Source organism: Semicossyphus pulcher, unplaced genomic scaffold (genome assembly GCF_022749685.1).
Source record: "Semicossyphus pulcher isolate SPU_LCO1_2020_fin unplaced genomic scaffold, fSemPul1.0.p SCAF_21, whole genome shotgun sequence".
Taxonomy (NCBI): Eukaryota; Metazoa; Chordata; class Actinopteri; order Labriformes; family Labridae; genus Semicossyphus; species Semicossyphus pulcher.
In genome coordinates, this window is record NW_027211695.1 from 17,041,611 (window position 1) to 17,055,875 (window position 14,265).

General features: G+C 44.0%; 1 protein-coding gene across 2 annotated transcripts; it reads left to right on the forward strand.

Moving 5' to 3' along the window:
* The first annotated feature begins 423 nt into the window (after window positions 1-423).
* Window positions 424-9,506, forward strand: sf3b2 (splicing factor 3b, subunit 2). Of its 2 annotated transcripts, XM_069672796.1 has the most exons (21): window positions 424-569; window positions 1,038-1,084; window positions 1,412-1,462; window positions 1,806-2,036; window positions 2,331-2,381; window positions 2,644-2,740; window positions 2,875-2,969; window positions 4,270-4,378; window positions 4,493-4,596; window positions 4,743-4,973; window positions 5,076-5,198; window positions 5,284-5,592; window positions 5,672-5,821; window positions 5,939-6,028; window positions 7,536-7,643; window positions 7,741-7,848; window positions 8,155-8,297; window positions 8,413-8,514; window positions 8,610-8,709; window positions 8,807-8,998; window positions 9,122-9,506. In XM_069672796.1, the coding sequence occupies exons 1-21, from the start codon at window positions 440-442 to the stop codon at window positions 9,191-9,193; spliced, it is 2,643 nt and encodes an 880-aa protein (XP_069528897.1). In that variant the 5' UTR covers window positions 424-439; the 3' UTR covers window positions 9,194-9,506. The 2 variants fall into 2 exon arrangements, with proteins under 2 accessions (XP_069528897.1, XP_069528898.1); XM_069672797.1 differs by lacking the exon at window positions 2,331-2,381.
* Window positions 9,507-14,265: the final 4,759 nt, after the last annotated feature.

Consider the following 14,265-nt stretch of genomic DNA (forward strand, 5'->3'; position numbering starts at 1 on the left):
CAATGTTTAGTGTCAACTGCCCGCATATTTCATGTTGCATTCTTAAACTGACCTGAAACAGAACCTAAAGGATGTTATAAAATTATTGTTAGTTTTTCTGCAGCATTGTTTGTATATTCTTTGAATGAAGTTCAATTCTGGAAAAAAAAAAAGGGGGGGGATGGTGCCTTAATCTAGCTTCAAACTTCTAATTAACGGATAAAACTGTGTTATTATATTAACCCACACAGAATTGTTTTAGAGCTGTCAAGCAAGATGCCAAGTGTCAACACTGACATCTAGAGACTATTATTAGCGAGTGCTATGTTATCTCGTTTCGTACTTCATGTACCAGCAAGCAGTGCGGTGGAAGTCTTCCCGTCATGCTTTGCACCAGTCCCGTTCTGCTCCGCTCGCGTGTCTTCCGCTGCCGCCGTTGTTTCATTGAGAGAAACTCAACATGGCATCCGACGGACCGCCGGGAACCGAATCTCTTCCGTCCGATTTAGGGAGTGCTATTGCGGGATTGAACACATGGAGCCACCCGGAGCTTCAGGGCAAGCTGGCGGAGCTGGGAGCGCCCAATATGGGTAAGAAAAATCAGTAAAAACAAAGAGAACCCTGGAGGAAGGATTGTGTTTAGCTAACAGTAGCTAGTAAGTTGCTAACGCTAGCTAGCGAAACGCAACACCTCCGTTGCAAGGAGCTAGAAGCTAGGCCTACAGTGTGTTTACATTCTTTGAAATACTTGATACGTTTTTAAATATGTTAGCAATTTACCAATGTAGAAAATAGAACACCTATCTAGTTTTGTAGGTAAGTAGAATAGTGTGCTAAGTTGTAGGCTAACTTTAATGCTAGGCCAAGTACGTTTAGCTAAGCACTTGTCAGAGTTAACCTTAGCTAACTTTTCTCGTTTGTAGTGAAGTTTGTTTTTAATGGGGGGTTAACTAGTGTGGTAAACACGGCCTACTATCTTAGACACGGCAGTGCAATGTAATATCATGCTACTGTAACAGCAATGTGTACACTTCTAACTTTAATTGAATGCTTTTCAGGTCCCAGAGAGGAGCTGATTGACCGACTGAAGGGCTACATGATGCAGGTAAACGTCAATGCCTTAGCTTCTTTATATGTTAAAACAATATCCATTCGTGTTAAAAGTATTGAGTGTTCATGTGAGCCTTGACATGTAGCTAGCAAAAGCACACATTACAGACTACATTGCATTGACACATATAGATGGTGATAGAGCAGTAACTTGCTTGTGCATGCTTTTTACATAGTTGTGAAGAGATGCTAGTGAGGACTCTCTGATCTCTAACTTTTCAATGCGAGTTAAGAAAGAGTGCACATTTAACATTTTAGATGCTGATGTTCTAAAAGTGACAGGAAAGCAGTCACTCATTCCTGTGTGTGTTTTCCTCTGCAGACTGGGATCCTCCTAGGCAAACCTAATGACGACAAGCCAATGGGCTCCCAGGTAAATGTTGCATATCTAATGGGAAGCGTAGCTGAAAATGTGTGAAACATTTTGGATTTATTTGTTTTTATCAGAGCATAGTTGTGCACAAGATTTGAATTGCACATTTTAATCCAAAACCTTTATTCTGAACGTGTTATAATAGTGCTAGCTGCAGAGTATTATGGTGGATTTCCTTTCTAGGTTGTTGGTAGTGTCCGCGCCAGTTTTGACTTATGGAGACATACATTCTGCAAATTTGACTTTTAACTGTCATAATAAATTAATGGTCATGTAAATTCAGGTTTTGAGAATAAAAAAAGAGTAAGTCCTGATGCAGTCTCCTGTGTTTCCTCCCCTCCAGATGCCAGGTATGCCACCCATGCCCCCAATGCCGATGCCTCCCATGCCTCCTGGTATGGGCATGCTGCATTCTATGAGCATGATGCCCGGCGGACCCCCTCCACCCGGCATCCACATGGGCATGGAGCCCCCGGGCCTGCCCCCGCCCGGCCTGTCGCAGGACGATCAGCTGAAGATGGTGCAGCAGAGAGCGGCCATGGTGTTACAGCAAGAGGAGAGAGCCAAGCAGCAGGTAAAGCTGGCCGGAACAGAACTTTGCAGAGTCTGCAGAATCTTCTTCCTACGTTTAACTTCACCTTTCAAACACAAACTGATCTTTCCTCAAAGCAAGGAGTTCAAACGAGAGAAAACAGCCCTTAAATTTCTGCTTTTGAAAGTCGAATTTGAAGAAAAACGACAGCAGCAACCAGGTGCTATCAGATAAACAACAAGGGATTTCTGCTTTTGTAAGAAATTGCAGGACTAAACACAGAGAACCCTTTTTATTTGACTGTTACTCAGTCATTATTGTCTCCGTGTATCACAGGGTGAACCCAGTGTCATGGATGAACAGGGACTTCTGGAGCAGCAGAAGAGGGTGAGACAATGTAGATAGTCCACCTGTGAGATAAAATAGGAACCTTAGGGAATTTTATTTAGCCAACAAGAACCTTAGGAGAAGTTCTTATTGGCTAAATAACTTTTTTTTACGCACTAAAACCCTATAGAAGAGATTTAAATGATCTCCTATTAGTTAGGTCCTTCCGTTTTCTATCCCTTTTTCCTTCTTACGCCCTCAGTTCTACTTCTGTTCCTGAACCGCGTATGTAATTCCCACCTTCTCCCGTCTTGTTCACTAGGCTGCAGTGATGCTGGAGCAGGAGCGCCAGCAGGAGATGGTAAAGATGCAGCAGGGTCCGGGGCCTAGATCCATGCCCACTGTCACCGCAATGAGAGGTTTGTGACATGATGGCAGATGTTTCACTGTACCTGCTGCATCCTACCTCAACCATACTCAGTTGTTTCTCTATAATGTGAAGGATTTCTATTCTCAGAGATGGATTGGTGAGATAATAAACCGTCTTTTGCAGGTTTGGATCCTCGCGGGCCGCTGCCTCCTGGTGTCAGCATGATGCCGACACAGAAACAGAGAGTTCCACCTCCTCCAGGAGAAGATAACAGAGAGGTAAGCAGACATGTTTTTAATGTGCTACAAGCTGGAAGGTGAGTTTAGAATCAACGGAGTGTTGGTATTTTCTTGAAAGGTAACACTTCCGATGATTAGATTTAGACATTGGAAAATGTAGACACAGTTTTAAGTTATTTTGTCCTTGATTGCTGACATTGGACATTAACTTTAAAATCCATAAAATGTCTCAAAATTGTGTCGATTGTGACGTGATTACTGAGTGCGACATTCTTAAGCCGGAGAAATACTTGCTGTTAACTGCGCGTTCTCGTGCGCATGATGGCTGCCCTGCGTTCTGCACTTTTGTGGGCAATGTGTTACGAGGACTGTCCTTATGAGGCAGATGACAACGTGTTTGAAAGGAGGTGCGCGCTGTGGACGTAGGTGAGGACAGCGGACGAGCAGTGGAGGAGCAGCCCCGCCTTCTCCTTGAACAAAGTATCCAGAGCCGTTTAGACAGAGAGTCGCGTCAGTGGAGGTCCAATATGCTCCATTAGGGATGCACAATATTATCGGCACGTTATCGGTATCGGCCGATATTGGCTTAAAAATGAACCAACGCGCCGATATAATTAACCAATAAAATAATGGGCTGCTGCATACGTGATTAAATGCCCAACCTCGGCGCAATGACCACGGCGCGAAGAAGAGCTGCGCGGCGCAGCGTGATGACGTCACGTGTGTCTACCTGCAGCATGAGAGAGTTAGAAGCCAAAATGTCCGTGGTGTGGAAGTTTTTCAAAGTGTCCGAAATAGATCGCAATACTGTTGTTTGCAATGACTGCTCAGCTTCGGTGATGCGAGGAGGAGCCAAGGCAAAGTCTTTCAACACTACAAACTTGATTAACCATCTCAAGACCCGTCACCCCGACCGTTGTAACACATGTGATAAGAGTATCACCATTATACTGTACGCTAATTCCAATACAGAAGAGACTTGGTGATCTCTGCAATTAGGTGTGCGGGAAAAAAATATCGGTATCTGTAATCGGCTAAATGAGTTGTAAAATATCAGATATCGGCAAAAAAATCCAATATCGTGCATCCCTGTGCTCCATGATCCGCCATTGCGATGTCACAACTCTTACTGTCTATGGCCGTGAAAGCACCGTCACTCACTCAGTCAGTCCCAGGCAGTCAGCCAACTAGGTCAAAACCTAGTATGTGGCTGACTGCATCAGGTCGATGTGTGCTTTTGTGGGCAACACTGGAAGTTGGTTTTCATTTTAAATGCATGAAAACAGATGAGAGTCTTGACACTGCTGAAGGAGGCACGCCTATTATTATTCCTTTTCAGGCGTGGCAGAGCGAGGAGGTCAGCGTCAGCGGGCCAAAGATCCCTCAAGCTCTGGAGAAGATCCTCCAGCTGAAGGAGATCAGGCAGGAGCAGCTCACCGACCCCACAGGTCAGCACAGCAACACAGAAAAACTGACTTAAGGAAAATGAGAACACTAGTGTTGATGTTTAATAAATGAAGCAGATCATTATTGTGTTTACATTTATCTTCTCTTCTTCTCAGGAGAGGAGGACGATGATGAGGGGGCAGAGATGGACATGAACAACTCGTCTGCAGCGGTCATGTCCGAGACAGAAGACGACGACGGACAGATTTCCAAGAAAGATGTAAGTCTGTTTTCTTTCAGGTACAGCATCATACTGCTGTGCTTGTCATATTTCAGTTGTTAGGTGTTGCTTAGGATTGCTCTGCCTGTGCTGTTATCCCACAATAAACAAGTTATTTTGACTTCATGAGCAAACTTTCCCTCCAGAAAAACCGCAGGCGCCGTAACCGCAAGAAGAAGAGCAAGCAGAAGCGAGCGGCGGAGAAGAAGGAGCAGGCGGAGCAGAAGAAGGAGGAGGGAGGCGAGAAGGAGAAGGAGAAGGAGAAGGAAAAAGAAAAAGAGAAGGAGTCCGAGGTGGAGATCGAATACATCACGGAGGAACCGGAGATCTATGACCCCAACTACATCTTCTTTAAGAGGATCTTTGAGGCGTTCAAGGTAACTCCACACTTGTATACATATTCTTTTTTTGTCGCCTCTAGATGTGTTGTGACACTTGCTTTTGTTTTGTTGTAATGAGGCCATTTTGTTCTTTTTTAGCTGACGGACGATGTGAAGAAAGAGAAGGAGAAGGAGCCGGAGAAGGCGGAGAAGCAGGAGACGGCCGTGCTGCGGAAAAAGGGGTTCGAGGATGAGAGGAAAGACAGCGACGATAGCGACGAGGTTTGAATCCTTCCGCCTGTTTGGACAATTAAACAAAAAGAACTTTATCTTGTTGTTTACGTGAAAAACTTTTATTTATTTGCAGGAAATCCGACCCGATGTGCCCAAACTCTCCAAGAAGAAGCTGAGGAGGATGAACAGGCTGACTGTGGCTGAGCTCAAACAGCTGGTGGCTCGCCCAGATGTGGTGGAGATGCACGACGTGACGGCCCAGGAGCCCAAGCTGCTCGTCCACCTGAAGGCCACCAGGAACACGGTGCCGGTGCCGCGTCACTGGTGCTTCAAGAGGAAGTATCTGCAGGGCAAGAGAGGTATAGAGAAGCCTCCGTTTGAGCTGCCCGAGTTCATCAAGAAAACAGGGATCCAGGAGATGAGGGAGGCGCTGCAGGAGAAGGTGCGCTACCACATTTCATAGCTGCTCCTTCTGTTATTTAAGAACAAGGAGTGACGTTCTTTGTATTTTCTGCTCACAGGAGGACGCCAAAACCATGAAAACCAAAATGAGGGAGAAGGTTCGACCCAAGATGGGAAAGATCGACATCGACTACCAGAAGCTCCACGACGCCTTCTTCAAGTGGCAGATCAAACCCAAACTCACCATCCACGGGGACCTGTACTACGAGGTGATGCACCCTTCAGAGTTAAACCCGTCTCACATTTCCTATACCTTTTTTAGTTGTGACATCATAAAGGTTAAATGAACCGTGTGTGTGACCTGCTGCGTGTTTTTGTGTCTGCAGGGGAAAGAGTTTGAAACCCGTCTGAAAGAGAAGAAGCCGGGTGATCTGTCTGATGAGCTGCGCATCGCTCTGGGCATGCCAGTCGGACCTGTAAGAACCACTAACATTATGAGAATTAGGCTTGGGCAGTATCACTTTTTTCATACCCTAATACCTTCTTGCCATTATACCGGGGTATAAGGTATATGAGGGTATTTGAAAGAACTGCGGAGCGGCTGGTTGGAGGGGGAAGACGCTGTCACACATATATGATATGGTTATGCACTTGCGCATGTGTCGCTACACAACACAGGATTATATGTATGTTAACATAAATGGTAGGCAGACATGAGCAGCTCAATTGGTCGCTGATTTCTTCTTGTCTCTCCGGGTCACTGCGCGTGCCTGTTTCAAGTATTCAGGGAGCGCTCCTGCTGCAACTCTCCGCAGCCATCCTCCGATTGCAAAGTAGCCTATAATTTAATGAGGTCATCAGCTGTCCGCGTAATACACTGCATGCTAGCCTTAATAATACCCCTTTCCCACCAAAATTGGCCCGGGTTTTAGACCCGGGAAGGCCCGCTAATAAATGCCGATTGTCTCTTTTCCCGTTGCCAGTGAAGTATACTCCCCTCACTCTGTTCTGCTGCGTCACTGTCTGACGTCACAAACAGGGTCGCGTTGTCGCCTTATTTCTTCTTCCCCTCGGATCAGAAGAAGCTCTCTGACCTCGCTGTCTTGCCAGTGTTGCTGCATCTTGCACAAAACAAAGAACAAATTTGTTCTTCTGCGTTTACGCGCCAGAAACCGGCATCGCGCCAGAAAGGGGGCGGAGATTAGCGTGTCGACACGGATTTTGTGTTCCCTTTAATGCCGAGTCTACTGCAGAGTCATTTAACCTGGGTCTGGATGCTGATTGTCCCACTAAGCAAAAAAAAAACAGGTGTTAGCGGGTTTTTTGACAGGCAGAAAGGGGTTTTAAGTGTTGCATAAACCAGTATTATTTGTTACAGTTGCGCCATCTTTCTCAGCACTGTAGTTAACCCGTTCCTCCAGCAGTAGCCTGACCTCTACTGGCGCATGCTGTGCATTACAACACATCACCTCTTCATAACATCAGTTTAATAGAAAAATGAACGTCTGGAGTTTTGACGGTATTGAAAATTAACAGGATTCCTAAATACCCTGGTGTACCGTAATACTGCCAAAGCCTAATTATAGCACCATGTGAATTGAAATAAAGTGGGATTTCTTTTTGACCATACACAGTAAACCTTGATGAGTATGGGGTGCAGTATCAGTGCAGTGCAGTATTTATCTTCCTTTGTGTTATCTCTGCTGCCTCATCGTGTGTCTCCTTGTTTCTGCTGTAAACATAAAGAACAGGACATAAAAACTAACCTCCTGTAAGACGAGACGTGACTAGAACTGTATTCAGAAAGCACGACACAGTAAGACGGAACCCCAGGAAATAAAAGCCCAGTACTTCACAAAGGATCCAAATAGACTCGTTTTGTCATAGTTTCAAGCTGCACTTCTCAGTGTTAAAACATTTAGTGAGAAACCGGGCGGGTCAGTGAGCTTTAACGTCGCTCTCTTCTTCTCTCTTCTTCTCCAGAACGCTCACAAGGTGCCTCCTCCCTGGCTGATCGCTATGCAGAGGTACGGCCCCCCTCCCTCCTACCCCAACCTGAAGATCCCCGGACTCAACTCGCCGATTCCAGATGTAAGAAAACCCACTCCCGGTTTTACAGATTTTACAGCCTTATTCAAAACACAAGAGGTTGTTCTGATTTTCGCTCCTGGTTTCTTGTTTCTGTTAGAACTGCACGTTCGGTTATCACGCCGGAGGCTGGGGGAAGCCGCCAGTAGACGAGATGGGCAAACCTCTTTACGGGGATGTGTTCGGGACCAACGCTGCTGACTTCCTGGTGAGTTCTACAAACACACACACACACACGTAAAGAATGCCAGGGTTCTTGTAGGTGCTTTGCAGACACTTTAAACATTTTGTAGATGAAAGATGTGCAGTAGTGAGTTTTCAAAAATGACGACGGTTACAGCTGGCGTCGTAGTTGCCATAGGTTACACATAATGATATGCATAGCATCACCCCGTCCATTAACGGGATTGGCTCCTTAGGTTTGTGACGTCTCAAACCTGCCAATCTGAAAACGTGTTGTCATACAATTTTAAGTAAATGGGCTTATTGATGATTGTGTTGTGCTCACCATCAGGCCAAAGCGGAGGAGGAGGAGGTGGACCACACACCGTGGGGAGAGCTGGAGCCATCGGACGAGGAGTCATCGGAGGAAGAGGAGGAGGAGGAGAGCGACGAGGAGAAACCAGACGAGACTGGATTCTTTACGCCAGCGGACAGGTACGTGACAACATTAGCTGTCATTGCTTGTTTTCTGGGACTTGCAAAGATGCTTCATATTCAAACACACACATGGTTAAACTCATTATGCACTCTGTCTCGTCATATCTTTCAGCGGGCTCATCACCCCTGGAGGCTTCTCGTCAGTACCTGCCGGCATGGAGACGCCCGAGCTGATTGAGCTGAGGAAGAAGAAGATCGAGGAGGCCATGGACGGGTGGGTGTCGCATCGGTCTGTCATCATCAATCATGTAGAGATCATGTTTTTAAGCTAACGCCCTTTTTTCTTTCCATGGTTTGTTGTTTTAATAGAAACGAGACGCCTCAGCTGTTCACGGTGCTCCCCGAGAGACGAACCGGCCCCGTCGGAGCCGCCATGATGGCATCAACACACATCTACGACGTGTCCGGGGTAAGACGACTGTGTGCGAGCTTGTGTGTGAAGAACTTTAAATGACCCGTCTGTAGCCGTACCTTCAATCTTCATTTCCCCTCTCTGTTCTTTTCAGGCCATGGCGGCTCGTAAGGCGGGCGGCGGGCAGGAGTCGCAGGGCGTAGAGGTGGCCCTCGCCCCGGAGGAGTTGGAGCTGGACCCCATGGCCATGACGCAGAAGTACGAGGAGCACGTGAGAGAGCAGCAGGCACAGGTGGAGAAGGAGGACTTCAGCGACATGGTGGCTGAGCACGCCGCCAAACAGAAGGTACACCGACATACAACATTAATATTAAAGCTCTTTGTTGATGCTTAACCTGCTAGTAATTAAATATCTACCCAGTTTTTAATAGCGTTTACATCCTCCTCTCCTTTGTTTGTCTTGGTACAGCAAAAGAAGAGGAAGGCTCAGCCACAGGACACGCGAGGCGGCGCCAAGAAATACAAAGAGTTCAAGTTCTAGAGCAGAAAGACTACGGCGAGGCGCGGTTAGAGGACGAGGCACAACAGGAAATGAAAGAGGATGAGCCATTTTTGTCAGTTTTTAACTCTGGAGGATGCAGACCGCAACACCAATCATCTGTTAGACCAGTAAACATGTTTATCTTCCTTTTTAAAAACCATGAATAAATGATGCTTTTGTGACGCGTCTCATGTTATCAGTCTCGCATGGTGACGCGCGTTTCCTTTGTTTGACTCTACGTTTTATGTCTTGGTTAATTTTCACTGTGACCATTTTGTTCTGTTTTTTGTAAATAAATGAAGTGATGACACGACTCCAGAGGTTTCTATTTCCTTTGCTTCAGCTCCATTAGTTTTTGGAGAGTTACTGTAAGTGTTTAATTACATTAGGTAATCTGAGTCAGCTGATCCAGTCACAAGCACAGTGACTACAGGCTGAAAGGAGCAACAGGAGCTCTCACTTTGCCCTTCATGTACGGGTAGTGACACTGCCTTAGTGTCATTTAAGACCACTTAAGTATGTTCTCTGTAATTCTGTTATTAGTGAGTTTTCATTTGATAAAATTAGAGTTTTACCTTTGATAAAGATTATTCCAAGATAAGTCCAAAATCAAACAAGCTTGAGGACAAAAAGGAGGATGCTGTTAGACTTAAAAAGGACTTCTTTACTCTGACTCTTATTTGATATGTTATCGGCTGATAGCTCACAAGTTATGCAGGAAAAAATAAATGTTATTTTAGAGGCTTTTGGTCCCGCTATAATTACTGCTACCGCTAGAGTACGTTTATCTTTGGCAGTACAACACGAACAATGTTGGGATGTATTTACAGAGTGCATCTAAATAAGTAAATAAAATGTAATTGAATGGCTTGTTTATAATTTGAAGAATTAAGAGAGTTATTTTGGTCTGTTGGCTTTCTTTCAACTCCTGTCTGTATGCCAATTTGTACAGTGTTCAACTACTGCTAACCTAGTTAGCGTAGCTTAAAGTAAAGGCTAGCTTGCTCTGTCCAAAGGTAAAAACATCCTCCGACAAACACCTCTCAAACGGACTAATTTACAATTTCTTAAATGCTCGTAATGAAGTGTTGAAATGAAAACGCACTCCTTTTAAAGAGCGGTTTGTAGCAGACTACTTATTGACTAGGAGCAGTACTTTAGTTTTAAGTTGGATATTCGTCACCAAGGGGCCAGCGATGCTTCTCACTCGGCTTCCCCCAGAGTCAGTAGAGGGAGGACGGTTAGCTGAACTCCGAGCCCTCACACTTCACAGGCAGAGCCTGATTTAGGGACCATCAATAAATTACTGTCAATAGACACGGAACTGAAGTTTTTATAATACGTCCATGACTTTTTCATATAAAAATTACGATTAAAAAATACAACTAAATTGGGTTTGTTGCCCACTAATTTTTGTCTAAGTGTATTCATGTATTTTCAATAAAACATTTTTTATAAATAATAAGGGCTTTTTGCCAATAGCTTCGAGGTCATGTGACCTAAAGGGTCAAAATCAATAAGAGAAATTAATACTTAATAATTAGACAAATAGGACACACCTCTTTATGTTGATGACATAATAGCTTTTTATATTTTTTATTATTTTCTGATATATATATATTTTTCAATAGCTTCCATATTAGGTGATCTAGTGCCCTCAAATCGATGTCGGATGTTAATACAAATAAGACACACCTCATATTGTTTTTGGGTGTTTTTTTGTTGCTAATATTCTGCATGTTTCTACAGCTAGAGGGCAGTAGAAGACTCTGAACGTGACAGTCACCTGACAATCTGGGAAGCACAGTGACCTACATAGCTGCAGCTACCGTATGATAAGGTCACTAGTACACACGCGCATGCACACAGGAGGGCAAAATTAGTCTTTTATTGTCTTCAAACTACAACAGTACCTTTATTGCAAAGCTCCCGAAGCTATCTGGACAGCTATTGATAATTGTAGGCGGCAATATTAATATTATTTTGGTGGGAAAATGTTTCACAGTGCAGCCTTTGTGATTGGGAAATGTGCCCATTCTGGAGTAAATGACATCATCGCCTGGCATGTAAGCATGTCTTACCTCTGTCTGCCAGCACTCTCATTGGTCCAATATGGCAGACAGACTGTAATGATACTGCCCACAGAGACATCCATCCTCTCAGTGCATTGCTGTATTGTGTATTCCCTTAATTAACATTTAAATAAAACTCCTCTTTGGATATTCAATGAATCTTTTCAGTACTTTTTCAAGCAAAAATACCCAAATTGTAAGAATTCTAGCTTCTAATATGTGATTATTTGTTCCCTGTTTTAGTCAAATGTTAGTGAACTGAATATACGTACATGTATTTCAAATTATTGGTCAGACAAAACAAGCATCATTGTTGGCTCTGAGGGGATTTAATTGTTTGTTATGGCTCTATTGTGTGATTTGTTGTACAGAGAGAAGTATAAGTAGGCCTATATATATTTCAAATGCTGTGTTACGTATCTGTGAAAAGGGTTTCCACACGCGGGGCGTATAGTTTTGCTGCAGAAGACACAGACTTAATTGATTCTGTCATTGGCTTTGAACCCTCTGCAGGGTCACTTGATGACCTGGCAGATTTAGGCCGCCGTGTAAAAAGTACCACCGGATTATCTGCGGACCATCTTTTTAATCTGCTTGGTTGTAATCTGTTTATCAATGGCAGGAGAGAAGCGTGTTAAAAAGAGCAGGGGGTTTGCACCGCGTGTAAGTAATCTGGCTCATTATCTAAAGCGAGGGAGGGAGAACAGGGGCAGGCAGCCAGGCAGGGAGTCTGCATGGTTTTAATTCCACCTCATCAGTGAAGCATCCGATTTCACCCGGTGTTAAGTTTGGGCCTTCTGGGCTACTGTAGAAACATGGCCGACTCCCTGAAGGAGGGTCTGCTCCATCTGTTAATGAATAAAATTAGTTTAAGGTGACAAAAACACAATGATTCTTATGTAACGAAAACATACTAATGAAGATTATATTTAATTTCTGATAATAAATAACCCTAAATCTTACAAACTGCTCCTTTAAAAGATGACAAAAATTTAGTGTTAGCTTGCATCCTCATAACAATGTCAGACCTACGATGGAAAGTCAAAAAAATAGCAGCTTGAAACCGGAGATATCATTTATTTTTTATTCTACCACTATTTCATCCTTGTCTAAATCAGATCCATACATTACCCACAATGCAACACTGATTTTTCAATTTGAGATTCAGTTGTGTTGTTCTAGTAGCAGCTAATTTAACCTAGAATAGCTAGCCTTAAGCAGAGACTAGGAGTGAGCTACAGAAGAATGATAAGCTACTCCACATGCCCAAAATACTTGGCGACCTCTGGGACAAACTGGTTAGGGTTGGACAACAATGGAAATGAGAGCAGCCACCGTGATGTCACCTAATTGTTTGTGGACTTTTTTTTTTTTAAGCCTTAGCTGTGTCCCACTCCAGGGGCTGCAGCCTCCGAAGGCCGATTCCATCACAGCCGCACATCGAAGGCTGTCCCATTTTGAAGACTCCTTCAGATGCAGCCGACAAATGCGGCCTTTCAGGAAATCCTCCGTAGACCGGACCGTCTCATTTCACTTTGGCTTTTACGGTCTACGCAGGCTATGAAGGACGCATCCTCCGTGGACTGCTTCCTTCGAAGGCCGCAGCCCCTTGATTGGGACACGGCTCTTGAGTTCAGCATTTTGGCTGACGCCATCTTGTTGTTTAAGGAACCAGAAGTGACCATATTTGGCTGACAGGATGGAAACCCATTGCTACGTCTCTATCCTGGTTGCTACTTGTAAATTAGCCACGCCCCCACAGTCAGTGTTCTCTAGATTGGACCATAATTTAGAAATAAACATTTTGCTGTCATTTAGATCATAACCTCATTAGGAAATATTTACTGAGGTAAAAATAAACTAAGAATAGGGTAATTTTCTCGCCTGGTTGTCTACAAGCAGCCTCCTTTCAGCCACCAATGCAGTCTCCCCCTGCAGCGAAGTAGAGGGAATGCAGGTTTAAGACATTTTACATTTAAAACCAAACATTACTTCCAAAATGTAATATGTTTTAATGAGTTACTTAAATGCTTTTAGTTGAATCATAATGTGCCTACATATTTTTTTGTAGTTTCCGATGTTTTGCACAAAATGAAGTATCACATTGCTACATTAAGCTGCAGCAATAGAATAACAAATGCATGTAAGTGGTGTCTTAATGGATTTGACATGAACAAACACACATGACATAAGTTAAGTAGGGAATATATTATTCAAACATACAACGCGATTAGCTGTTTGCTTTCTGTTACATCATGACCACCAGTGGCGACCGCAGCAGCACACATGTCTGAAAACCATCCAAGAACATTTGAAGCACATGATGTCGGAGTAAGCCGCGATCACAGCTATGATTATCTGTCAGCCGGCCGTGCTGTGACGTCTGCAGAGTGAGTAGGTCACCGTCTGATTCAGATTCAGAGATTGTAATCACAGCCCTGCCCTTGTCACCTGAGTGTGCAAACAATCCACCTGTTTAATGCTGCAGTCAAACAGGAAGAGCTGCAGCGCGGTGTTTGTCCCAGAGGGATGAAGAGATGCAGCCAAATGGTGATTACAAGGTGAACAGAAGTGGGGAAAATACACGGCAGACAAGCATTTGTGTATATTTTTACCCAAAGCGCTTATTTTCTCAACAATAACAGCTTAAAACAACATCAATACTACATTTTCACCTCATTATCAGCCCTTTAAATGTGAGAAAAGTTGTTACTGAGGGTTAAACGAAGTGTTTTCCTGCTACATGTCTGGTTGTCATATATGACAGCTCACAGGGAGAGTCTACAAGCTCATAGTAAGAAATGGAAGCAAGCTGATTTCACACACTATAACCGGTTTTGCACCTTTATATATTTGCTGTTCACAGTGGCATAAAGAAGGTGTGTGTGTGTGTTAGTGAGAGCTTGCACGTGTGTATGACTAATGGGAAGCATTTGAGCAACACCTGAGACTCCAGTCAGTGTGCCATACGGGCCTAAAATAAAACAATTCACATATTTA

Coding starts and splice junctions, on each gene's coding strand:
- sf3b2 (XM_069672796.1), top strand. CDS start 440: ATGGCATCCGACGGACCGCCGGGAACCGAATCTCTTCCGTCCGATTTA. Junction 1,463..1,805: donor ACAAGCCAATGGGCTCCCAG/GTAAATGTTGCA, acceptor CCTCCCCTCCAG/ATGCCAGGTATGCCACCCAT. Junction 7,644..7,740: donor TCAACTCGCCGATTCCAGAT/GTAAGAAAACCC, acceptor TGTTTCTGTTAG/AACTGCACGTTCGGTTATCA.